The sequence below is a fragment of the Equus quagga genome, chromosome 1 (genome assembly GCF_021613505.1).
Source record: "Equus quagga isolate Etosha38 chromosome 1, UCLA_HA_Equagga_1.0, whole genome shotgun sequence".
Classification (NCBI taxonomy): Eukaryota; Metazoa; Chordata; class Mammalia; order Perissodactyla; family Equidae; genus Equus; species Equus quagga.
Genome location: NC_060267.1, coordinates 59451125 through 59477144, shown reverse-complemented (window position 1 = coordinate 59477144; position 26020 = coordinate 59451125). Strand labels below are relative to the sequence as shown.

At 51.1% G+C, this 26020-nt stretch overlaps 1 protein-coding gene, 1 long non-coding RNA gene and 1 pseudogene across 5 annotated transcripts in view; 2 read left to right on the top strand and 1 right to left on the bottom strand.

The window, feature by feature from the left end:
- Window positions 1-3608: 3608 nt before the first annotated feature.
- On the top strand, window positions 3609-4707 carry LOC124244522 (olfactory receptor 13C7-like; annotated as a pseudogene).
- Window positions 4708-8287: 3580 nt separating this feature from the next.
- TMEM8B (transmembrane protein 8B) overlaps window positions 8288-26020 on the bottom strand; it is a 28573-nt gene continuing 10840 nt past the window's right edge. For 3 of the 4 annotated variants that reach the window (XM_046645952.1, XM_046645969.1, XM_046645979.1), the window contains 10 exons: window positions 22224-22357; window positions 21632-21900; window positions 20692-21017; window positions 17682-17775; window positions 17378-17501; window positions 17163-17305; window positions 16772-16950; window positions 9876-10022; window positions 9433-9549; window positions 8288-9186 (listed from right to left, as the gene is read on the bottom strand). In XM_046645952.1, coding sequence (XP_046501908.1) covers window positions 8821-9186; window positions 9433-9549; window positions 9876-10022; window positions 16772-16950; window positions 17163-17305; window positions 17378-17501; window positions 17682-17775; window positions 20692-21017; window positions 21632-21900; window positions 22224-22357 — 1899 coding nt within the window. In that variant the 3' untranslated portion in view covers window positions 8288-8820. Of the gene's footprint in view, window positions 9191-9432; window positions 9550-9875; window positions 10023-16771; window positions 16951-17162; window positions 17306-17377; window positions 17502-17681; window positions 17776-20691; window positions 21018-21631; window positions 21901-22223; window positions 22358-26020 lie in introns of all 4 variants that reach the window. The other variant, XM_046645960.1, reaches the window with a different exon arrangement.
- Window positions 17392-24485, top strand: LOC124230205 (uncharacterized). The gene is made up of 3 exons (XR_006886109.1): window positions 17392-17538; window positions 22956-23188; window positions 23466-24485. It is a non-coding gene; the product is annotated as an uncharacterized LOC124230205 (long non-coding RNA).

Below are 26020 nucleotides of genomic sequence, written 5' to 3'. Positions count from 1 at the left end.
CCTGAGTTACCTCTTCAGAAAGCCGCTGTTGCTGCCGGTAGCACGCTGGCACCCCAAAAGCTCTTCTCCCAGCAACCACAATGGCTACACTGCCTCGCTGGGGTGTGTGCATTGGGAGGGGGTGGTCTCAAGGGAAGACGACTGGGATTAGGATTTGGGGCAGAATGCCACTGGATCTCAGATGGCAGTCACGACCCCTCCGGGGTGCAGGCCCTGGAGGGGTTAGTGATGAGTCGGACACAGTCCTTTGATTTCAAGAGCTCACAGTCTAGTCAGAGAGAGAGATACAATGAACTAACTGTAATGCAATGCAGAATGAAATTCACCTGTGCTAATGCCTGTGCGAGCCTCATGTGGCCGGGATGGTCAGCTGTACAGAGGCATCTGAGAAGGCTGCACAGAAGAGATGTATTAAAAGATGAGTGGACGAGGGGCCGAGCCCGTAGCCGAGTGGTTAAATTCGTGCGTTCCAGCTTTGGCGGCCCAGGGTTTCACTGGTTCGAATCCTGGGTGCGGACATGGCACCGCTCGTCAGGCCACACTGAGGCAGCGTCCCACATGCTACAACTAGCAGGACCCACAACTAAAAATATACAACTATGCACTGGGGGGCTTTGGGGAGAAAAAGGAAAAATAAAATCTTTAAAAAAAAAAATGAGTGGAAGAGAAAAGCTGCTCCAGACTGAGGAAAGAGCGTGAGAAGAGGGACGAGACAGGAGCGTGCGGGGTTTGCCCCTCGATGGAGAGTGGTCTGATGAGGCTGGCACAGGCAGGCGTGAATGGATGTAGTGGCAAGCGAGGCACCACAAAAGGCCCGAAGTGCCTCTGCCATTGCCACTCGGTCAGAGACAAGGCCGAGGGAGAGGGATGCAGGCAGGGGGTTTCCCACCTCTTGCTTGAAAACAGCCCACTCCTGCATCCAGTGTCAGAATTCCGGGTTAACATAGCCTTTTGGTAGCAACACACCCAACAAAGACCAAGCCCTTACAACTGAATCTGAAACAGTGTGGGCGTAATCCAGCCACATGAAGTCATTACCTAGAGAAGATGCTTCCTTTTAACTCCTTTTTTCCAGATTTCAGGTTTTACTTTGTCTTTATATCCCAGACTAAAAGAGAATCTCAGAGGTTTCTAGAGCCTAGAGAGAAGAAGGGCTGTGTCTGAGGTCGCCGAGGGAGTGAGGGAAGGGTGTAAGCAGTTAGTGCAGGAGCCACGTCTGCCTGTGCCATGTCCCCAGTGCCAGCACACGGCCAGCACAAGAGGGGTCAACAACGATGTGTTGAGTAAGTGAATGAGTGACCCAGCACACTCCGGCAATTCTTTATCTTTTTGCCAAACCTCCACGAGAGAAATCCTACCTCTAAATTTTCATGAGGATAAGATTTAAGATCAGTTGCTGACCCAGATTAATCAACTGCCCCTGAATGTCCCAGAAACTCCCTTAACAATCACCATGACTGAGGCTGGAGGCGGCAAAACTGGCCCCGGCTCTGAGGAGAGAGGTGGCTGTGACAGACCTAGCGCTCCTGTCCGGGAGGAGTCCTGTGGCTGAAAATGCAGTCTTTGATCTGGAGCCTAAGTACCACCATGTGAGCGCCAGCCGGCTCACCAGCACCTTCCTGTGTATGTCTCATCTGAGCTACAAGCATCCCCAGTTTTTCAGAAGGAAACTGAGTCTCAGAGAGGCCAAGCAACTTGTTCAATATCACACAGCTAGTTAGTGCTGAAGCTGGGATACAAAGCTGCGTTTTTTGGATCATGCATTGAATATCTGTTGCGTGACAGCACTTGGCAGCACTCACTGTATAAGCTGCCAGAAGGAGGGAGATGGAGTCCTGCTCTCAAGGGTAGTAGAGGAGACAGGTGCACAGAGGGATGGCCAAAGGCTGTGGGAGCACGTCACTCTGCAAGGCGCAGGAGGGAGGAGCCAGGAGGTGAGGTGGAGCTGGGCTCTGAGGAATGAGCAGGAACTGAGGAAAGGAGGAAGGACCTGCCTACAAAAGGGGACTTCTCAGCGAGATGCCGCGCTGGGAAGAGACGTGGTCAATTCAGGAGATGGTGCGCCCTGCGGCCCTGCCAAGCAGTGGGTGCAGCTGAGGAGGAGCGAGGGGAAACTCAGCCCTGAAGGACAGACAGGGCTCTGGCGCTGTCACAGGACATTGGCCTCACAGTCAGTCCAGGAGAGAAGGGGCCAGAGGACACGGTTCTATCTTCCAAATGACACATCAGCTCCTATTTCTCCTTTAGACCAGGGGTTGCCTGGGCCATGAGACAACTTCCTAACAAGACTACTGTGCCTTGGGGACATTTGGGCTCCTTCTTGTGAACCAATGTCATGCATTTCCCAAGGGGGCAGTGAGACCAGCTCAGAAGAGCACTGAAAGCCACCTGGGAGAAGCCTGCAGCCTCTCCCACCCTCCCCTGATAAAGCCAGCCAAGGACTGGCACCACCTCTGCCAGATGAGAACCTGGTTTCTCTCCTTGTGTGACATCGTCGCCAGAATCATTTATCCTAAAAAGCAATATGGAGGCCAAGAAACAAGTTGCTTGGCTCTCGTGATCAGGGTTAAATCCTATGACCAGTGGCTCTATTGGGATATCTTTGTTCTTGTATGTTCTTTTAAAAATCAACAGATGGGGGCCAGCCCGGTGGTCTAAGGGTTAAGTTTGGTGCATTCTGCTTTGGCAGCCCAGGTTCAGTTCCAGGCACAGAGCTATACGACTTGTCAGCAGCCATGCTGTGGCAGCGACCCACATACAAAATCGAGGAAGACTGGCAATAGATGTTAGCTCAGGGTGAATCTTCCTCACACAAAAAGAGGAAGATTGGCAACAGATGTTATGTGAGGCAAATCTTCCTCAGCCAAAAAAAAAAATCAACAGATGGTCTATGATTGTTTAAAGAGAGATGACCAGAAATCAGGCTTATACATCCTATGGAGTGGAAATATTTGGCCTTTATGATCCAAAGGAACACTAGGTGAGCATTGCCCGACACCCACTTGCCTTCCAGAGCTCATCTCACTCAATCCAGGGAAGAGGGGGCAGCCCTTGAGACAGGTGTGGCATCTTTCTGTCCACTTATTTTTCTCACTGCCACAGCCCCAACATCTAAACAATACCTAGCACAGAGCAGACATTCAAAAAGCATTCAGCAAATGAATGAATCTGAAATACTACGGGTATAATTCAGTCATATGAAGTTATAACCTAGAAAAGACACTTCCTTTTAACAGCCAAGAACTCTTTAGATTCCAAAGGAGCACGACAAACCTGAATCCTGCTCTATTGTCTCCCTGAGCCTACCCTGAGGAGAACTGCAAAGACCTCGGGGACTAGAATTTGCCTCATGTCCCCTAAGCTGCGTGAGAGCTGAGAAGGCCACCTGCAGACCTGAAGTTCACTCTCTCATGATACAGATGGTGAAACTGAACTCTAGAGCAGGGCTGACCTGCCCCAGGTCACACATCCAGGTGGCTTGACTCCCAGGCCAGCCAGAGCTTTTTCCAACACCTGTGTGGTCCAGATGGCAAAGGATAGAGAATGAGATGGATGGGGCAAACCAGCCGGCTGCGAGAGAACATCTCCCGCTGGGGCTACACGGCACCATGACCTGGAGAAGGTCCTGTTTGCGCTCTGCCTAGGCTTCCACTCCGTGACTGTGCTGGGGCCCTCCCTCCTCACAGGCTGAGCCCGCTGGACCCACGCCTGCACAGCCCCATGTGCTTCTTTCTCAGCAACCTCTCCCTCATGGACATCTGTGGCACATCCTCCTTTGTGCCTCTCATGCTTGTCAACTTCCTGGAAGCCCAGAGAACCATCTCCTTTCCTGGCTGCACCCTGCAGATGTAGCTGACCCTGGCGCTGCGCTCCGCAGAGTGCCTGCTCGTGGTTGTGATGGTGTAGGGACCGTTCTGTGGCTATCTGCCAGCCACTGAGGTGACCGAGCTCGTGAGCGGGCAGATGTATGTCGGATGGCAGTGCTGAGCGGGGGGCAGGCTCTGCTGTCTCACTGCTGCAGGCCACTCTCCCCTGGAGCCTACCCTTCTGTGGTCGCAATATCCTCAACCACTTTTTCTGTGAGGTCTTGGTAGTGCTTAAACTGGCCTGTGGGGACATCTCTCTCAATGTGCTGCTATTAATGGTGGCCACGGCCGTCCTGATGCTGGCCCCACTGCTGCTCACCTGCCTATCCCACATTTCCATCCTTGCTGCCATCCTTAGGGTGCCCTCTGCTGCGGGCCAGCGCAGAGCCTTCTCCACCTGCTCTGCCCACCTCACAGTGGTGGTGGTTTTCTACAGGACTACCTCCTTTACGTACTTCGAGCCCAAGGCCAAGGACCCCTACTCAGATAAGATTATCCCATTGTTCCATGGGCTGATGACACGCTCACTGAACCCCATCACCTACAGCCTGAGGAAGGCAGAGGTGAGAACTGCGGCCACAGCTCTGCCAGGGAGAGACCCGCTCTCCACTCCATCAGGCAGGACAGGCGAGGCCACTGCTGTGGTAACGACCTCAAATTTCAGTGGCTTAAAACCACAAAGGTTGATTTCCCGCTCATGCCGCAGGTCCTTTAGAGGCTGGCTGTGGGGTCTGCTCTGCAGCATCCACTTCATCCCTCTGGGACTCAGGAGAAGCATTGCTGGAACATTGCGGGTCGCCACAACAAAAGGGAAAGTGACAACGCCTGCACTGACCCTTAAAGCTTCCACTCGGAGGCGGCATGTTACTTACACTTGCAGTTCTTTGGTCAATGCAAGGCACATGGCCACAGCTAGCATGCAGGGGTGGGGAGGCACATTACCACATGTCTGGAAAGAGAGGAGGATTGAGAGGCTTGTGAGCAGCCACATGACTGCCATACCACCCTACAGTCAACACAAGAGCTACTCGAGCTTTGTCTTTCTCTCTGATCACCCATCCTTCACCGGCAGCTGCCAGCTTAGCCGTCCCAGGAGAGCTCTGGCAGCTCCTCGTGGTGGCTTGTACTGGGCCATGCCAACCAGATTGGAACCACGACTCCCAGCATTTCCTTCACTATACGGTTCTGGGTTGGGTTTGACCACAGGAGAAATTTGCATGAGGTCTGGAGGGAGAAGCCAAGCAGCCAGCACTCTCACCGGCTGCTGATCTGCTGGCTCGCCTTGGTGACCCTCCAGGTCCCAGCACATCACCTCCTGCCGCTGTTCTGAGTCCTGTGCCAAGGGCAGCTCCATGGCAAAGAGTGCCAGCTTCTCCTGCAGGTCACCAAGCTCAGTGTCACTGAGACTGAAGGCAGTGGGAGCCAGACACTAGTTAAAGTTGCTCCTCCTGGTGCTAGTTTGCCCTTCCCCTCCCCGACTGCACACCTGCCAGCCCAGCTGACCTACAGTGGCTTCAGGCCCAACACCAAATGCACAGGTAACAGCTTTGCACAGTCTTCTCCAACTGCTCCCACCACTGAATAGGCCTGTTCTCTGTAACAAACCCCTCATATAACTCGCAGTGGTTCTGCTACTTTGGTCAAACCCTGACTGGTTCATCACTCTTCTGATCAAGAACCGTTGACGGCTCCCCATTACCACAGCATTAAGTCCAAATTCCTCAGCTGAGACCTCAGGCCCTCCAGCACCTGTGCCCCCACCCCTGCTTCTTCAGCCTGATGTTCACCAACCCCCTCGCACGGACCACCTGCCCCATCACCTTATCTGTGCTGCCTGCGCCTGTGTCTTCGCTCACACTGTTCTCTGTAAGAGCCAGGACTGTTTTCACAGCAGCTGACACCGTCTCCTTCCTACGCCCTTTCCTGGTGTGCCCTGACAGTGTTCTCTTTCCTTCACTTTGTCGGTGCCTTTCACCCGGTTCCCATCCCATCCTGCTTTGCATGTGTGGTGTTTCACCACAACGTGAGCTCCCTGAGGGCAGGATTCAAGCAGCTGTGGCTCATCTCTGCAGCTCCCACAGACCTTTCCCTATAGAAGGTTTACTGAATTGCCACTCAGAAGGCCTCACAATGTCCCCATCTGGGGATTCCGCCCTGTGCTGCTGAGCAGTTGGTGGACAGATACAGCGAGGGAGCAGCAGTGTCCGGGTGCCACAGGCCTGTATTCAAGGAAGGCAGGGTTGTTTATATCCTGGGCCCCACTACCATGACAAGTCAGGAGACAACCATGGACCCCATTGAGGGAGCCAAGAGGCCAGGGTTCCAGACCTGGTTCAGCTGCTCTATCCAGACCAGTCTTCTTGCTGGTGTTTTCCCCCCAGGAATCCCACAGGCACCTCAAACTCAAACTGTCCAAAAGTGAACTCATCATTCTGCCCTCCAAAGTTGTGTCACCTTCTCAGGGAATGACACCATCATCCCCCAAGTCACTAAGCCAGAAACACGGCAGTCATCACAGACTTTCATCCCTCACCACCCAACACATCCAATCAGTCACTAAGTCCTATAGAATCCACCTCCTAACAGCTTCTCAGTCAGTCCCTCCCTTCCACTGACACTGCCTTAAGAAGCATTTGAGAGAATCTCTCTCTCAAATATCGCCACAGCTGTGTCGCTGCACTTTCCTCCTCCAAACTCTCTCCAAAATCCATCCTCTGCACCAGTCATCAAAACACCAATCAGAGCATGCTCCTCCCCCACTTAAATCTTCCACTGGGTCCTCATTTCCCATAGGATAAACACCAGACCCCGTATATCCATCTGACCTCATTACTGGCTCCTTGCCTCCACCCCCAGTCCACCAACACACACTCTCCATGCCCAGACACCCTGCACCCAGTTCCTGAATAAATATCAGTCTTTCCTGCCTCTGTGTCTCCCCTTGCTGTTCAAACACTTCGTGACCTTTAGCTAACAATATATTGGACACTCATCACCTACCAGGCTAGGGACTGTGCTGTGTTCTAAGTGCTTCACTGACTGAGGACCAGATGGAATGATGGCGATCTCAGGGGAGGAATGCAGTGTGGACACTGGTGACCAGAGAGAACACTCTCCCCACATCTTGGCATTATAGAAATTCACTCAATCCTCACTCAACCCCTCCCCCTCCTGGAAAGCCCCTTCTGATCCCTCCTAGCTGGGTGGGGTCTGTCCCAGCTCTGTCTCCTTCTTCAGCGTCTTCTGTACTCTGCTGACTCTGTCCTGAATCCCACCTATTTGGGTTCATGAGTCCTAGTGACCTGACTCTATACATCCTAATGTTATGGACTAATATTTCTGATACAGGAACAGACACCTAGCCAACACCTCTTGCTTCTTCTCATCACTCATTTGGCCACATCACTCTCTGCTCAGCGCCCCAAGGAAGAGACGTGTTTGCAGAAAGCAGAGAACAAAGGGATGTTTTCCTGGCTTTTGAGCTTCAAAGCATAGACCCTAAAGGGAACAAGGAAGACTTGAGGTATAGACAAAAGATCTGGGATAAAACATGAAAAGTAAAAGCAAAGCTTCCCCATCTCCAGATTAACAGAGATTCCCTGAGCTGGGGAGACGGAGAGAGGAGGACGCTGGAGTGAGAACACCAGCACAGAGGCAGGGGCCCCGAGCCCCACTCCCCAGGCCATGTCCCTGGACAGGTTTGTAGGATCTGAAAGGTGGAGCAACTCATGCCTCTGTTGGTGGAGTCAAACCCAGTGCAGGACTCCGGGGTAGAAATGGTCCAGGTCTTTGCAGATGGCACAGAAGTGGTAGAGAAAGCCTCAGGACAGGAAAAGGCCATGCAGATGAGAACAAAAAGCCACTCTGGGATGGCCTGCCTGCACCGCTGACTGGGGACCAGGTGAGATGATGGAAATCTCACGCGATGGGTGCAGCGTGGACCCTGGTGATCAGAGAGAACATTCTCCCAACATCTTTGCACTATGTAAGACCCTCAGATCTCAGCTGTGACCCTTGTGGAAAGAGAAGAAATTCTGGGTTGACAAAAGATTATGTTTCTGGCACTCAGGCAAAATGGGGGCTCAAAATAGAAATTAGATTCTTGTGATATTTCTAGCACATATGAGATTTGTACCTGCTATTCCAATTTCCTGGGACCTCTACTTCCTTTCCTTTTCCTTCTCAGGTCTGTCTCACTGATTGAAATCCTCTCAGCACTCGCACAAACACACACACACACACTCACAACTCCCCACCCCGAGCCACTGCAGCCTGCAGCGGTGGGCAAAAGTCTCAGACATTAGCTCTTGTAGCTCATTCTGGCTGGGTTCCCATCACTCCTGCTGACTTCCTCAGAGTCCCTCTTTCCCCTGCTCCCCACACCCTTGGCCCAGGAAAAAGGCAGCACAGAACCAGTAAATACTTCATTGGAGACACACCAGACTCCGCCTGCATCAAGTCAGGATGCCAGCCGTCCCAGACCCATCTGTCCTGCGACCCCCACTCCCAGCACAGCACATCTCTGTCGATGCCTCTGGGAAGGAAGCCTGAGGCCAGGCTTGCTGAGCTGCTGGGAAGATCTGGAGACTCAGTTTCCCCAATAAGGACTCCATTTCCTCAGGAACAATGCCATGCTCCTGAGAGGGCTTTGTCTCCCTGGGAAGGAATCCATGTCTTCAGGAGGGCTCCACATCCCTGGGAAGGGGTCCATACCCCGAGGAGGGACTCCTCGGTCCTGAGGGAGCTCTGTGGCCCTGCACAGGCTCCAGTCCTTAAGAAGACTCCATGGATGTGGGACTTCAGGCCCTTGGGAAGTGTGCCAGGTCCCTGGAAGAGTTCCATGTCCTTAAGAAAGACTCCATGTCCTCAAGAAATGCAACTTGTCTCTTGTCCCTGGAAGGGCTCCAGGCTCCCCAGAAGAATGCAGGAAGGGCTCTCTGCCCCAAGGAAGAGCTCATGTTCCCCAAGGGACAGGCCCCAAGCCCCACTCAGCTGGCACAGATGCTGCTGACAGCAGCCCCTCCCGGGCCCACAAGACCCAGCTCCTCCTGCTCATTGATGCACAGCTGGTAACCGCAGCCCCGGGCCCGGGCTCCAGATGGGACCCGGTGGTCAGTCTTGGCACGAGGGGGCAGCAAGAAGCCCACACTGCCAGCGATGAGCATGTGCCAAATGCTGTGAATGTAGAAGTAGTTGTCTCGGGTCTCCACGAAAGCATAGAGTAGGATGGCACTGCCGGCAATGAGGCTGCCCGGGCACAGGTAGAAGAGCCAGCGGCGCCACGTGGGTGGGTAGCAGTGCCGGCGGCGGACGCTGCGCACTGTCTGGGGGGCAGAGAGGTGGGGTCAGGCACGCAAGGCCTGGAGCCCAGGCCAGAGCTGGTCACACCAGGCTTCCCCTGAGCCCTGGTCGTGACCTGGAAGCACCTGCCAAGACTGGAGTGGTCACCATGAGCAGCACAGTGATGATGACAGGGTCCAAGGCCATCTTAAATTGGGGACCAAGTACCCAGAGCCTTGCACCCAAGTCCTCTTGGGACCCTCCCCCCAGCCCTCCCCACCCTTACCCAGGCTGTAGCCAAGATCCCCAAGGCGAATAGACTGGGTCCAAGCAGGTTCCAGAGTCCATGCCGGTCAAGCTGCAGAGCCATGGACAGCAGCATAGCCCCCAGCAAATACAGCACCTAGAGAAAGAGGACTCCAGGGGCTGGGCGGGAGCCAGGGACAGCACTCCAGGGGCAGGGCGGGAGCCAGGGGACAGCACTCCAGGGGCAGGGCAGGAGCCAGGGACAGCACTCCAGGGGCAGGGCGGGAGCCGGGGACAGCACTCCAGGAGCTGGGCGGGAGCCGGGGACAGCACTCCAGGGGCTGGGCGGGAGCCGGGGTCAGCACTCAAGGGGCTGGGCCAGGATGGTGAGAGGCACTTGGCAGTGCCCCCAGGGAGAGGTCAGGAGCGGATTTCAAGTGGACTTTGGCTATGATTGTCCCCCGGGGCCCACTCTGGACTGACCTGCTTGACCACAGGCTGTAAACGAGCCATGGCAATGACAGTGACCCACACGGACATTAAGGAGCCCAAGAAATCACAGAACTGCAGCACGTCGTAGTCCATGATGCAGAAAACCACAATGCCTGGCTGGTCACAGGCATGATAGAACTAGAGGAAGAAATGACAGGCATTGAGAGAACTTGGGGCAGAGGTCCAAGTCTATGAAACTGGGGAAAGAGTCCACAAGGGTGGTGTGCTGCTGTCAGGAAAGCAGAATTCAGAGGTCACAGGCTGAGCAGAATTGGGAAATGCCTGACTCCCCACTCGGAGCAGAATATAGTAGGGAGGCTTGGTCAGCCTCATAAGCTGTATGTATCTGGCAGCCCTGACCCTCCTCCTCGCATTCCTAATCTTTCTGCTTCTGGAACGTACTGTGGAGAGCACCGGGAGGAAGGGGTGTTTAGGTCTCTCAAGCTGAGGCAAATCCTTCTCTATCTCCTTGTACTCACCGTGGGGCCCATCTATAATCCTCATCCCTGGTCCAAGCCCTGGGGCCAGACCCAGACCCCAAGCTTCCCCTGCATGTCCCGGTCTCCCCCGATAGTGCAGACTCTGAGCTGGGCTTCGTCCTCAGGCTGTACACTAACTGGCCCTCTTCATCCCCTCCCACCCAATGCTATGAGGGGCACAGGGAGACAAAGGTAGTCCCTAAGGCCACGCAGAAGAGCACGGCATTTCACACTCAGGGGAAGAAGATGGGGAAGGGACAGCATCCACCCCTCCTACACACTGTGGGGAACAGAGCAAAGAGCAGGGTATTGAGGAGCTTCAAAGAGGGTGCAGGCGACACAAATGGAACTGGATCAAGCTATGCTGGGCACCCCAATTAAGGAACCAAGGTGTATTGTCAGCCTCCCTGATCTGTGGCCCCAACCCCCGTGTCTCTCTGGACAATGCTACCATGGCACCCTGCCTTCCCTTATTTGTGAAAAGGGTTACCCAGGGATAACCTGAGTTCTCCTTGTCTTGGAACACTTGCTGCGACCATTCTCTTAAACTTGTATGTAGAATTTACGTGCTTTGAGTATTTATTGATGCCAAATACTAAGAATATGTATGGTTTTAAGAATATCTTTGGTATAAAGATGACAGGAACACATATCCCTCTGCATCGTGTGCCTTACGAGTCAACCAAAGAGAAGACACTGTATAGGACCTCTGAGGACAAACAGCGCCAGACCGAGAACAAACATCACGGGGGCATGCTCACTCCTCCCCTCTCCCGACGTCATCAGAGGGAATGGGTTACTATGGTGACGGAAGCAGAGTCAGTAAGAAAATTAAAAAGCTATTATGGGAGAGAAAAGGTTTCTGACCCATATAAACTTGATCAAAATCTACTCATTGAGCTGAGCTGGAGAAATGCCAGCAGATTTTAGGGGATCAAAAAATTTTCTTAAGATTCTGTGAATCAATTTGTTTGCTCTCTGTCCCCTGCATGCCACCCCAGGTCCTCTGGGAGCATGGCTACCGAGGGCATTTCTCGATAGAAGAAACAAGCTGGTGTGATTGCCATGATTGGACCGAAATACACCAGGCTGAAGTGAAGCTGGGGCAGGAAGGATGCTGTGGCACCCAAAGGTGGCCTTTGAAGTGGCTTTCTCATTGACAGAAGGGACCCTTTAGGCATTTCTTTCAGCCCAGGTCAGTTTCCTCATCATTCTATTAAAAGGCAACCCTGAGTCACAGGGCTCTGGGCCCAAAAGAGAGGTGTGCTGACAGACCTTGGTGAGGCAGATAGCCGGACCCTCCAGAGCCATGTCCTGGGTATGCGCAGGGGGCAGGGATACCCAGTCACAGCCGAGGAAAGAGAAAGCTGAGCAACACCGCAAGACAGAATCCCACACTGACAGAATCCAGCCCAGACGCAGAGTCACCACCGACAGAAAGGGAAACAGACTCAGGCCCCGTCTCTAGAGACAAAGGATGAGTAGGGAGGCACTCACGTTCCTGTTGAACCTGCTGCAGACTTCATCCAGTCTTTAGAATAGCAAAATTGACCATTTCAACAGACAGAGGGAAAAGGGTGAATGACATAAGGGCAGGGAGAAGCTGGGAGTTTACAGAAAGAGAAAAAATGAAAAAGAAAATTTAGGGATATTAACTGGCATTGGGAAACCTTGGGTTTGATTCCTTCAAAATGCAAATTGCAAGTAGTAAACTCGTGTACCTATCTTCTGTCTCTTCCTTCACTTTGGACAGAAAGAACGTTGTCTCTTCAGGAGGAAACTGTGTGGGAATGACCACATTTTAAGTGAGTATCCCAGGCTTCTCAAAGGGCTTATAAACGGGGGGACATGGTTCCCTCTTATATATTATTGAGAAAATGAGTTCTTACTGGGAAACTTTGACTTGTCATGTGGGTCCACATCAGCTTCAGAAGTAATGTTTCAATATGCCTAAAACACTTTTTTTATTTTTCAATTTCTCTTATATGTGCTGATTAATTGAGAGTTAATTTGGTTCTAAAACAAATCAATATTTTGGTCTTTTTTCTATTTTAGCTATGGGACATTGATTATTCTCTACTCCAAGACCAGATCTAAGTACTACAGCTCAGCAAATTACCCACACTGTTTTACGATTAGGACTTTATTTTAAAGCATTAATTTTACATTTCAGGCTTCACCAAGCACTGACTCCACATGCCTGACTCTCAAGTATATAGAAGGAAATGCCCAAACATTTCTGGAAGGAGGACTTGTAACGAATCCTTCCATCTCAGATAGGAGAGGATATGTATCAGCGGAAGAGCACAGCTGAGCCACCTACATTGAAGACGCGTCTAAGGGAATATTTACTTGAAGGCAGATTTTCTCCTAGGAATTTCTCTGCACTCAAAAAAGTGGGGAATAATGGAGAGCTTGTCTCTGGAGTGGAGAGGTGTGGGGGAAATCATCTCCCTAGTATTCCATGACTGATTCTTCTCTAAGTGTACAAAAAGGGCCAAGAGATTGTTTTAGGTTGGAGAAAACTCATAGGGTAGAGTAAAATTAAAATTGCAGTGTGTGTTGAACATGATCTGCCTTTCACCTGATCTGGCTGAACGTCCAGAAGTGCCATCAGTAAAATCCACTGACCACGAGGACGTGGTCACAATTCACCAGGAAAACCAGCCAACCACCTGTGGCAGCTTACTTCACTGAAACCCCTCAGACTGGAGAAGCCAGCGTCTTGTCATCGCATATCCGCCCCTTCTGACTGCACCGCTTCAGCCTGCTTTATTACTCACGAAGAAGAATCCATTACTACTTGCCACGGCACCCTACACATCACCATCTCTAGCCGGGAGACATAATCCACAGCAAATAAAGTGAAGAGAATTGCTCACCACCATAGAATTCACTGGTGTAACCATATTCCACACCTAGAAGCAAATAGCTGAAGAGAACACTGGAATGGCCTACTGAAGGCTGAGTTATGATGCCACCTGGGAGACTCTACCCTGAAAGTCTGCAATATTCTCCTATATATTTGGCACACAGTATGTACTCAGTAAGTTTTAGTCATCTTATACTTATGCCATGTATATTCATAGGAGAATATTCCCACACTAATAAACTTTCCCCCATGCAAAAAAGAAAAAAAAACTATATATATATATATAGTATACATATAGCAGCAATGTTGTTCCACTGAAAATTGTGGGCTAACTTTTAGATTGGCATTCCTTTTGTCAATAGCAATAAAAAGAAGTGGTAGAAATAACACAGAAAGATTGGAGAATTTAAGAAAAAAATTTAGACTACAAACTGGCTTCTATTAATATAATTCTAATCTGATTTGACACCTTCCTCAGCTTTGGACATTTCTTTACTTACAAGATAATTCTGGAAAATTACCCTAAATTGTTTTTTTCTGTAGAATTTTTAATTCTTATAACAGAACTATATAGTTCATCTAATTCTCCAAAATGGAGTACCCAAGCATGACAGAATGTATAAGTGGAAATGCAAATATATTCAACCCATGCAAAGACTGGAACATTGGTACTCAGGATATAATGGAACTTACTGCTGTTCTCTTATTTTCTGCTTCCATTTCCTCTTGGAAATACTCACGGGATTTTGCCAAAGGCCACTGAGAATTACTTGTGATGGTGTGAGGAACAGAGAGGTAATGAGAAGGCAGGCTCACAGCCAGGGTGTCAGCAGTCAGCAAGGAAGGCTGCAGGGCCCAGCATGTCAGCTCTGTCTGGGACTTCAGGATCCGATGGTGAGGACCCCAGTAGCACTGAAACGGGTATGTAGCTGAACTGCACAGGTCAGAGCTGCAGAACCGCAATGTTTGATGTATTTGCCCTGATGATTTCTTATATTTTGGTTTGGTTATATTTTCTGATCTTTCTTTTGTGAGGAAGATTAGCCCTGAGCTAACATCTGTGCCTCTGTTTTTTTTATGTGGGATGCCTCCACAGCGTGACTGATGAGTGGCATAGGTCTGTACCAGGATCCGAACCCAAGAACCTGGGCCACCAAAGCAGAGCACGTGGAACTTTAACCACTCAGCCATGGGGCCAGCTCCGTATATTTTCTGACCTTTTAAGTGGCTCTTTTTATCTTTGAAGAATTTGAGACCCACTAAACTGAGGTCAAGAGTTTCTCTATATACTCAGGACTTCTGAGAAACTGAAGTCAGGTTAGAAATGAATCAACGCACTCCCTGCCCCAGCACAAGACGCTCGGTGGCTGCACGTGAGGATCTGGAGTCCAGCTGGGTGAGAGTTGGCTCTACCGCTCACCTTAGTCCTTGGGCGAAGTGTTCAAACTGCTCTCATCTGCACAAAGGGGTGACGGTGACGGGAGTCCCATCAGTTACAACAGAGCTACTAGGAGAATTCAGTTAGGGGTGTCTGAGCACATATTTAGTAGACACTATTCTCAGTTATCAGTTTCAGTTCTTAAATGGAGACTGCTGAAAAATGAAATAAGTCTAAACTACTAAGTAAAGAATGGGAAAGAGGGACAAAAGGGAACCTGCCCAGGGAAAACGGATGACCAGCAGCTCTATATCTTGGCCAATAAGGAAACAACAGGAGTCAGAGCAGGACTTTAGGCAACACCTCAGAGCCAGTGTCTTCTCCTTGAGCTTTTGCTTTTCGCCTTATTTAAGAGAGCGGAAGCTCTGAATGTGATGCCAGGCATTTTGAGCCCCTGCAGTGTTCCCACTGTGGGGAAGGTCTTTTCTTTTCAGGGTGACATGCCATTGTACCCAGAAAATGAGGGGTCATCCAGGCCTGAACACTCTGGAGCCAATGCCTGGGCTGCCTGTGCAAAGTACAGGAGAATGGCTATGCTCTCCCCACACGCTCCAGGCTCCTGATACACTCAGCTACTCTTACTAACTGTGAATCCCGTTAGATCTACATGCAACCAAGCGTGGGCTGGTGGAACAGCTTTCGCTAGAGGACTTGGTGAGCAACGGTATAAAAGGCATCTGGCAATAAAAAAGAGAAAGAGTGTCTAATATAAAAATAGAATGAAGCACTGTCAGAGTAGGTCTAAAAAAGGGGCCAGCTGAGTAAAATTGGGGTGTGCTCTTCTCACTCAGCTTAAGGGGCCAAAGTCTCCCTTCGCAGTGTGGAGACAGCCTACTCTTCCTCATCTGTGGATGAACATCCAGGAAGACCCTGTGATACGACCTTCAGTTTCAGGACACTTGTGCCCCGCCCCCCACCACTTTCTCCTAAATGATAAGTAGGAGTTTTGTAATGTGAACGTATGTCTGATCTATGAATGCTGGACAAAAGAGGGACATGTATTGATTTTCATGATATCCTTGTTGCCAGGACATGAGGAAAGTCTCACTCTCTCTAAGATTTTCCAGTGCTCATAGGCAGGCATTGTATGTCACAAGATGCCAAGTGCCCAGAGATGAGAGGAAAAGATGCCTAGATGCAGCATCTCAGGGGTGGAAAAATCTACGTAGGGGTTGAATCACATTAGCAGACTCTCTCCTCCATCTTTCTTTATAATACCTGGGATGCTTGCTTGTAATGTGAACTTTTCTGATTATGCAGGAGTGGGAAAACACAGGGAAGGGAGTGTGGAGATTCTGTAATGCGAGGGGAGGGCCTTAAAACTATAACAATCTTCATCAAAATATACTCCTTTGAGCTGTGATTTTACATCACACTGCCATTTCCCATGACGCCTCAGGACACAGGTTAATACATAAAGTTTCTTTGGATTCTGAGAGTGAGACTGTTCCATAAATTACCCAATCACAGAGATCCCCTGTCTTCCAAAAGTTCCCATGAGAAATCAAGGAGGCCATGGCAACTGAAGGGGGAGAAACCTTTTTGTACCATAAGAAAGAACATGCTAAAGACATAGAAATCCCCAGTACAACGGAAAACACCAGCACAGTACGGTCCTCACATCAGGAGAGAAGGTGATGCAGGTTGGAAGACTCTACATGTAGAGATGAGGGTGAAAGTGGGCATCTCCTGCCACATGCAGAGGTGAACAGGGTGGAGGTGTAGACACAATTCCATACTGTAGGACAGTTTCTCAGCCAGTGTGTTGAGATAAAGTTCCCTTCAGCTCTTAGATGAACAGGCAGGGCGTGTGACAACTAGAGACCCTACCCTGTCTCCACTGGCTGCTTGTTATCTTAAGTGGCAAACAGCCTTGTTCATTTATCCTGATGTGCCTTATAAAAATTACCATTTTCTACGCATGCCATGATGTGAAAAGGTTGGGACACACAGCTGTAGAAGACACAGTGAGGAGGAGACATCCTCATATTACTAAGGTGTGGACACCCCCAACCCTGGGGAAAACAGGGTGGAAATGTACACCCTCACCCACCACCACGGATAAGGACTCGGTGAAGACACTGATGCCACTGCATACCGTGGAGAAGAACATGGTGAAGGTGTAGACAGCAGCTTCCAGCACATATCGGCTCCGAATGGCCAGGACCACAGGCGGCAAAAACATGAGGTTGCTCAGGCAGAGCAGAAGTGTGGACAGCAGCTGGAATCCGTAGGTGAGAGCATCGGCACTGTCGGTGCAGCCCCAGCCCCGCCACCCTGCGGGAGGAGAGGGCACAGGGTGGAAGAGGACAGAAGGCAGTCATGGGTTCAGCAGACACCTACTCGTGGCCTCTTGCCAACCCCTACACCACCGCCAGCGCAGGGTGGCCTCACCCTGGCTCTGCCCGCCCATTCTCTCTAAACCCGTCCCCAGTTCAGGCTGCCGCCCCTCCCGACCGCCCTGGAACCCAGGAAGCCCAGCCGCTCACCGGCCTTGCACTCGCAGGCCGCGTACAGGTAGTTGTGCGTGCGCAGCAGCTTGCACTGGCCGTAGGGCCCGCAGTCGTCCACGCACGGGGACAGGAAGGTGCGCAGCCGCACCTCGGCCGTCGCGTTCCGGCACCGCACGAACCTGCGCACACACCGCCGTGACCCGGGGCCCGGGCCGCTCCCTCCCCGGCCCGCCCGGCCCCCAGCCGCTCACCGAGGCCCCGCCCCGCACAGCGAGCGGAGGGTCAGGAACCAGGTCCCCGTCTGCGGGAAGGGAATCCGCAGCCTGGCCGCCCTGGAGGTGGCACTGACCGAAAGGAGGAAGCCGGCGAGGGACTCTGAGGGGAGAAGGCAGAAGAGAGCGGTCAGTGAGAGGTAGGAGGGATCAGGGCCTAAAGAACCCTCGCCCACCTGCTCCGCTTCCCAGACACCCTAGCCCAGCCTTCCTCCATACCATCCTCCACTGCCCCAGCCCCGGCCTTCCAGCCTCCTCTCCTTCCCCCATTCCTCACCCCTACCTTTGGAACAGGTCACTGCTGCATCCCCCAGGCTCAAGGGCACCTCGTGAGTCAGGCATGCAAACACTGTCACGTTTTCCTGGTGCAGGGAGCTCTGGAGAGGGCAGGTATGAAGATGAGGCTGTCACACCCTCTAGGTCCTACCACGACCCCCACTCCTACACCAGTTAACGCCTCCCCAGAAACCCCTCCAGGCCCTCACTGGACAACCCAATCCTGCAGGTGCTCCCCACACTGAAGCCTCTCTCTCTCCTCCCTATTCTTAAAACAAAACTGAGAAACACCACATCTTCCAAAGCAGAGATCTTTGAAAGACTGAAGAGAAGGCAGGGCGGGATCCTGATTCCTTTCTTTGGGCAGAATTGTTTAGATTCTGTCCAGGCAAGAGAGAAGACCCTCTTTTTCAGTCCTGTCTAACCCATTGTGGGCAAGGGGGGTGGGGGCTGGTGCTGGATACAAGGTGACTGCCAGGTTTCCAGTCATCGCCACATCTTCACCTGGCCACTGTTCCTCAGGTGAGATGATCCCAGGTACTGAGCATGGTAACAGAACACCTGAGGAATTAAATGTAGCAACCCAGCCAGGAGGAAAAGAAACTGGATCTCCACAGGAGCAAATGGAAGGGGCGTCTAGAGGAACAAAGGCAACAGGCTGCCATAAGCTCACCTCATTCAAGACGGACTTGAGGCGGCTTATTAAATACATACAGCAGGATAAAATAAACACGTGAGGGAGATTTCAAAATCAGGGTAGGGAAATAAAGTCTGTCCTAGATGTGGGCCGTGTATTTGATGCTGATTCCAATCAACCAAAGCAAAAAGGAAACAAGAGCTGCCGGGTTTGTGGGTCCATGAAATGAAAGGGTATCAGAGTCTCAGGAGAAACACAGCACCCAAAGGGGCAGTTCTCCTGTAACTCTCGTCAAAGGAGCACTGTGTGCCGGCGTGCATCCCGTCCTCAGCCGCAAGAGCTGAGTTTCAGACACTTGCTCATAGCCTCCCTCAATGCAAGCCCAGGGCAGTATGCCAAAGTATTATTCAGTAAAAGTCATTGGGGAGGGGGGCGGGGCAAAGAAAAACATGTCCTCTAGGTATGCGGTTCTCTAATCCAAATGTCCAGCTCTTGATCCAAAGGAAAAATCAAAATGTTAGAGGGAAAGATCAGAGTAGAGGCACGAGTTGACCTTTCAGAATAAATATAGCGGGCTGTCTGAGGAGTGTAGCAGAGGTCACAGCATGCAGATGCGTGGAATGTAAGCAGCCGCCCATGAGAGCAAACAGACAAGAAAGCACAGGGCCTGGGTGAGGGGCTGCAGGGGGCTAGGCCTCTAATCTCAGGATCCCGAGAAAAACAAGTATGGTTGGGGCTCCACAGTTTCAAGGTCAAAACAAGACTTCACTGTCATTGCCCAAAGGCATGGCAATCAGCAAACACAAAATACACAGTCTTAGTCAGAACAGAGTCAGAGAAAACTTGAGTATGAAGTAAGGAACATCTTCAGGTTGAAGAGTCAGCTCTGTCCTGACCAGCAGGACCACCAGAAAGTTCTGAGCCATGTCCCATAGAAGACCATGTCAAGCCACAAACCAGGTCTCAGGTCAGCTGATAGGAAAATGGTTCCTGTCCCCAGAGCTGGGTGATCATAGAGTTAAAAGGGAACAAGACATAAATTATTGGATCAGTGCCAACCTAAGACAGTCACTAATGGCCTGACACAGAGCTCTGCCCTCAGCCCACTCTTACTCAATGCTGAACATAATGACTAAGACATACAGTAGGCTGGCTTTTCCAGTGTGTGAATTACACAAAGCAGAGGAGGCCCAAGGCCCAAACTAGTATTAGGCAATGCCTCAAAGACAGACATAAATTCTTCCATCCAGGATAAAAATCTGACTGCAAAAACATGACATGGGAATTGGCAGCAGTTCACATGAACCGGGCTCAGGGCACAGAAATGTGTATGGCCATTGGTAACAATTAGATAAACACAGCAGTTAATGTGAAAAAGGACAGGGAGGACACATGGCTTTGTGCCTCCCTCTGTTTTCCAAAGCTTTTACACGTGCTCTTATTATTTTTATAACAAAAAAGTGAATGTATACAACAGTTTTGAAGAAAATACAAAAGAAGGAAAGGAAAAAGACCCAGAGATCTTAGTGCACTACAAGGCCTAAGTGACCCCACAGTGTGATGCAGCAGCTGAAAGAGGTAACTTGACGTCAGGCTGCACAAACGCTGCCTGCCACCCTGGTGAGACCACCACAAATCACTTATTTCAGAGACATAATAACCAGAGGAGACGGCAGAGGGTGGGGAGAGGGCTAAGACGCTGAGGTTGTCTGGCTTTGTGCAGGCTGAGGAGCATCTGAAGGGCTGTTGGAACGGCAGCAAGATGTAACAAATGTGCCACCCTAATGAAGATGTGAATAATGGGGGAACTGTATGGGAAAGAGGTGGGATGTGGGACCTCTCTGTACTTTCTGCTCCATTTTTCTATAAGCCTAAAATGGCCCTGAAAAATCAAGTCTATTAAAAAAAAAAAGGACAGGAATAGATTTACTGGATATAGCTTCTGGGGCAAAACCAACGTCAATGAGTAAAAATCCATGGAGGCAGATTTTGATGGGAAGTCAGGACTGCCTTTAGCAATCAGAGCTGTCTAGATATGGACTGCATGGCCTCAAGAGCTGGTGAACTCCCTGTCACAGGAGATATGCAAGAAAAGTGAATACCTGCCTTAGAGAGAGGCCGTTAGCAAGTGGGAGTTAGCCTACAAAACTGGGAAAATCCTGGACCACTCTGAGTTGCCCTGGCTGAGTAGCCCATTTGTAGTAGAGTCAATACTCAGGGAAGATTTGTTGACCAGAACTGGGCTGAGACATGGTTCCTAATAATCAAGTTGGCCAAAAGCAACCTGCATAGGCTTCTGGGAGGAGGTAAGGGCCTCCACACCCTGACACGTTCTCCTTCCAGTTCCCCATGGGCGACCTCCCCACTCCCCACAGAGTACCGCATTAAGCTGGAGCTCCAGGCTGAGGACGCCTCCGCTGTCCAGCACTGGCAGCAACCTCAGGGCGAACACGGCAGGCCTCTCAGGGGGCAGGGCCACGCTGGGGCCAAAGAAGATGTAGAAGTGAACGGAGAAGGCATCCAGCTCATTGCGCAGCGTCGGGCGCACTGGCCAGCAGTGCTCGGGCAGAGATGTGGCCCCAGCCCCCTCCACAGTGGCCCCAAAGGATGGCGGCTCTGGGGGCAGTGGCTGGTTGCCCAGGGACTGGGGCATGTTCATGGCAGCTCCGGGGACCAGGGCACGGGACAGGCTGGGCTGCGGGCACTCTGTGGGACAGAGGAAATCAAAGCTGGGGCCTACTACCCTCACAAGCCCCACAGCCCCACCACAAACCAGATCTGAGCCAGACAGGATTTAGCAAAGGGGAGTGAGGGAGGGATAGAATCAAATGTCCCTTGGGAATATGGGGCACCCAGGGTCACAGGATAAGGTCCAGGGATTTCCTTGTGGTCACAGCTAATGGAGTGTCACATTGGAGGGAATCACGGTCATCTCCCCCTCCCAAGGGCAGTGAAGACGCTGTTGAAACAGATGATGGGCCCTCTCACTGCCTTGCATGGGCTTTTTGGCAAGGACAGTGTCTCAGAGGTCCCAGATATCCCTGCCTACCCTAAGAAACTGAAAGAGTGATTCAATCAAGGAGAGCAACGAGGTCCCTTAGCCCCAGATCAGGTGCAAAAAATGATCTGAAAGGCTTCCAGTGACATGAAGCTTTGAGTGGGCGGGCTTTGGGGAGCACAGAGGAGCTCGGAGCGGGGGGACTTAGGGAGATTGTGGGCACATGGCAGGGTGTCCATGAACACAGCCACCATGCCCGCCTCTTCCCAGCCACACACATTGGCACAGGCTGGGAGACTGGGGCAGATGTGGGGCTTCTGACCTTGCAACCGCACACACAGCTGGAAGCGGATGGTCCTGCCAGGGCCCCGGGATGGTGTCTCCACACGCACGTAGACCCAGTGCCCCCAGGGGGGCAGTGCCAGCTCCAGCTGACATATGGAGGCACCGCCACAGGCCATAGAGCTTGAGTTGTGCAGGGGTGGGGCCTTGGGACGTAGGCGCAGTGTCACGGGGCAGATGGATGCCCCACGGCCCCCCACGCACACCAGCTGTGCTGAAACCCTGTAAGTGAAGCTGGGCACAAAGACCCTGCACAGAGGGGAGGTTGGGGGTAAGAAAAGACAGGGTACAGAGAGGTGAGAGGGACACCAGAATGAATGAAACATTGGGAAGAAGGTGGCATGGAGGGGTAGGGGACACAGAAGAACAGGAGGCCTTTTCAGGTCCTCCCCTCTGTGCTGGAAGAGAGGGAGGCAGGGGTCTGACCCACCCTGGGGGCTCTGGGTGGTCCCACAGTCCAGGCTGGCTGGCTGGAGAGCAGGCAGTTCAGCTGAAAAGCCAAGAGAACCCTGTTCCCTGTTGAAGGCCAGGGAAGGGAGAGGGAAAGGCCAGGGGTGGGGTGCTCGACTTACTTGTACAGGGCTGAGCGGTTGTGGGGAGAGAGGGTTTGCTCTGAGGGACGGCCAGGCACCAGCACGGCGACGTCCAGCAAACGACGGACAATCAGCTGCGGCTGAAGCAGGTACTGACACTCATCCTGGAGACCCTGAGAAAAGCATGAGTGCAGGATGGCCGAGAGCAAGGGAGCTCCTAAAGTGAGGCGAACAGAAGCGAACAGAACCTGCGGAGGGGTCGAGGACAGACCTCCTGTGGCCGCATGCTCCCAGGGCCGTGACTGAGAGCTCTCTGGTTCTGGGTCCTTCCTGCCTGACCTCTACCTCTGTCCCACCTGGGTCTGCAGGATCTGCTCTGATCCTCAGCATGGGCTGAGGTCTGGGGACTCAAACGTCGGCCCTCCTGGCGATCAGGCCTTGCCTGCCCCTCCTCCAATCTAGCCCCTCCTCCTGAGCATTCCTGGACAGACCCTCAAGGTAACTTCAATTATCCCATTCCCCCACCAGCCCTCAGGAACTTAGAACACTGGCTTTCTTTTCAACTGGGGTTGGAAAGCTCCTTACGGCCTCCAACCTAGACCCTCTAACACACCAACCTGAATCTTTAATTTCCTTTATGCCCTACCCTGCCCCTCCCAGGTGTTTGTCCAGCCTCTGCTTTAAAGGCCACTCTTTACCTCCCAGGCAACCTTCAGACTATAAGCAACTTGAGAACAGGAATTCTGTCTTATCTTCGTTTTGTTCCCCCAGACACAGAGCCTACCAGAGTGCACACCTCAGAGATGAATGTTTGCTGAACAAATGAATCAACCCAGCTGGGGGCAGCTCTGATCTTTGTGAAGCCAAAGCCGCTCTTCTGCCTCGCTCCCCCACCCCTGGTCTGCCCTCAGAGCACCCACAGATGCATCTGCTCCTCTGCCTTAGGCTGGGTTTCTTCTCTTACTGGAGGAGAGCAGCCACATCTCCCTGAGCTGCTCCTCTGGGTAAGATCCCTAACCCTTGTCTACTCAATCCACCCCACCCCCAGGTGCACACAGCCCCATCACTCTTCAGTGAGCACAATCCTATTTGTTCCAGTTCTTCCTCTGCTGCATTTGCAGCCATCTAAACCCTCCAATCCTAGCAATTCAGGGGAGGCAGCAGCCCCTGACTGGGCTTCTCTGAACTGCACAAACGACCTTTGCTGGCCCAATAAACTAGAGGCCCCTGTTCACGTATGTGATTATCCTGACCAAGACATACCTCTCAACCTTGTTCTAGGACAAAAGTTCCAGGCTCTGACATCCCACTGAGTTCCCTGCCACAGAACAAGGCAGCCCCGGCCCTGACTTCCAGCAAAGCTCCACAAGGCTGGAAGGAGGCCTTGATGGATGTCAGGACGAAGATCTCATTACCCTCTGCCTGGAATTTTTCGGTGCCATTTGCATCATTGCATCCCCAATGCCTAGAATACTAGGTACTAAAAAATAGCTGTTGAGTTAAAGAATGGGTGTCAAAAAGAGGGTCCCTTCAGAGAGCTCCTAAACCCACCTAATTGCTCAAAGACCTCCATCTCCGATATCCAAAGCAGATGTCCCTCATCTTTGATGTCAAAATCTAAGGACCAGTCATGTCATCAACCCCACTTCCTACAGCAGGAATCACCACCACAATAATCTCATGGTAAATGAGCCCAAAGGGTTAGGGCTCATGCTCAGGAGGTGGCCCATTTCCTTGATGGAGAGTCCTAGGGGAAGAAACACTTTGCTCCACATTTTGCTTGCTATTGGCTTAACTGAAGGATCAGTAGACAAGACCTCAATGGTTAAGATGTGCTTCCTCCTTAAACTGTATAATGTACACATCCAATGCCCCTCCCTTATTGTGGAGGGGAGCATTCAGTCAGTGGAGACCAGGGAAGATGCAGAGATGCAGCAATCTTCACCCTGGATGGGGCCAGAGAAAGGGCACAAGAAGTCAGGTCCTCAAGAGCTGCCAAGGCAGAAGTCAGGTGAGAGAATCCAGACTGAGTCAACATCAGCAATCATGGAAGGAGCAGGGCCAAGGCAAGGAAGCAAGAAACCGGGAGGGCCAAAACTGACAAGTGCAGTGGGCAACAGTCTGGAGGAAGCTGCAGTGGAAGGTCTTAGATTGATTCCTAGACTGTCCTAGTATGTGTGGGCTGGGTCTCTTTAGAACACCCTGAGCTGGGGCCAGCCCCGGACCAAGTGGTTAAGTTCGCGTGCTCTGCTTTGGCGGCCCAGGGTTTCGCCAGTTCAGATTCTGGGCGGGGACATGGCACCGTTCATCAGGCCATGCTGAGGTGGCATCCCACATAGCACAACCAGAGTCACTCACAACTAGAATATACAACTGTGTGCTGGGGGGCTTTGGGAGAAGAAGAAGAAAAAAAAATTGGCAACAGATGTTAGCTCCGGTGCCAATCTTTAGAAAAAAAAAAAAAGGCCTGAGCAGGTGGCCAGTGCCAGGCTCTGGCTGGGGCTTGCAGACTACAGATGCCCAAAGACACTTGGCCTTCTCCATGGGAATATCCCAGCACCCTGCACATGCCCTGGCCCACAGTCAGTCAGCACCAAACAGCCTGAAATAAAGGAGTGCTGCACAGCCTGCAAGGGCACGTGTGGGGCCGAGAGAGAGGACCCAGGAGGTTGCTGTGCTGGCCCAGGAGAAGGCTGAGGAAAGCGTACAACGAGCAGAAACAGAGAGAAGGAGATGCTTTAGAAGCAGAGTCAACAAGATCTTTACTTTACGGATTGACTGTAGGGAAAAGGAAGAATCAAGTGTGACTCCTAAATATGGGGCTTGAGTAACTGGTGAATGGCAGTGCCATTTACTGAGAAGAAGACTAGAGAAAGAAGAGGCTTGGACTGGGAGAAGTGAAATGAGAATCGAAGAGACTTTTACTTTGAGCTTTGTTGTGATTTGTACATGCTAAGTTTGAGACATTTCTTAGACATTCAATCGGAGATGTCAAGTAAGCAGTTACACATACATATATATCTGTATATATAAAAATATAAAGTCTGAAACTCAAAGAAACTAGGACTTGCTGAATACACTTGAGGACACTAACTTATAGGTAGTATTTAAGACTATTGTGCTAAAATAGACACACAGATCAATGGAACAGAATCGAGAGCCCAGAAATAAACCCACACATCTATGGACAGCTAATTTTCGACAAGGGAGCCAAGAGCATACAACGGAGAAAGGAGAGTCTCTTTAATAAATGGTGTTGGGAAAACTGGACAGCCACATGCAAAAGAATGACAGTAAACCATTATCTTACACCAAGCACAAAACTCAACTCAAAATGGATTAAAGACTAGAATGTAAGACCTGAAACCATGAAACTTCTAGAAGAAAACATAGGCAGCACGCTCTTTGACATCAGTCTTAGCAGCATATTTTCCAGTACCATGTCTGACTGGGCAAGGGAAACAAAAGAAAAAATAAACAAATGGGACTACAGAAAACTAAAAAGCTTCTGCACAGCAAAGGAAATCATCAACAAAATGAAAAGACAACCTAAGAACTGGAAGAAGATATTCGCAAATCATATATCGGATAAGGGGTTAATATCCAAAATATACAAAGAACTCATACGTCTCAACAACAAAAAAAACAACAAGCATTTAAAAAATGGGCAAAAGATCTGAACACAGATTTCTCCATAGAAGATACACGGATGGCCAAGAGGTACATGAAAACATGTTCAACATCATTAACTATCAGGGAAATACAAATCAAAACTACAATGAGATATCACCTCACTCCAGTCAGAATGCTATAATTAACAAGACAGGAAACAACAA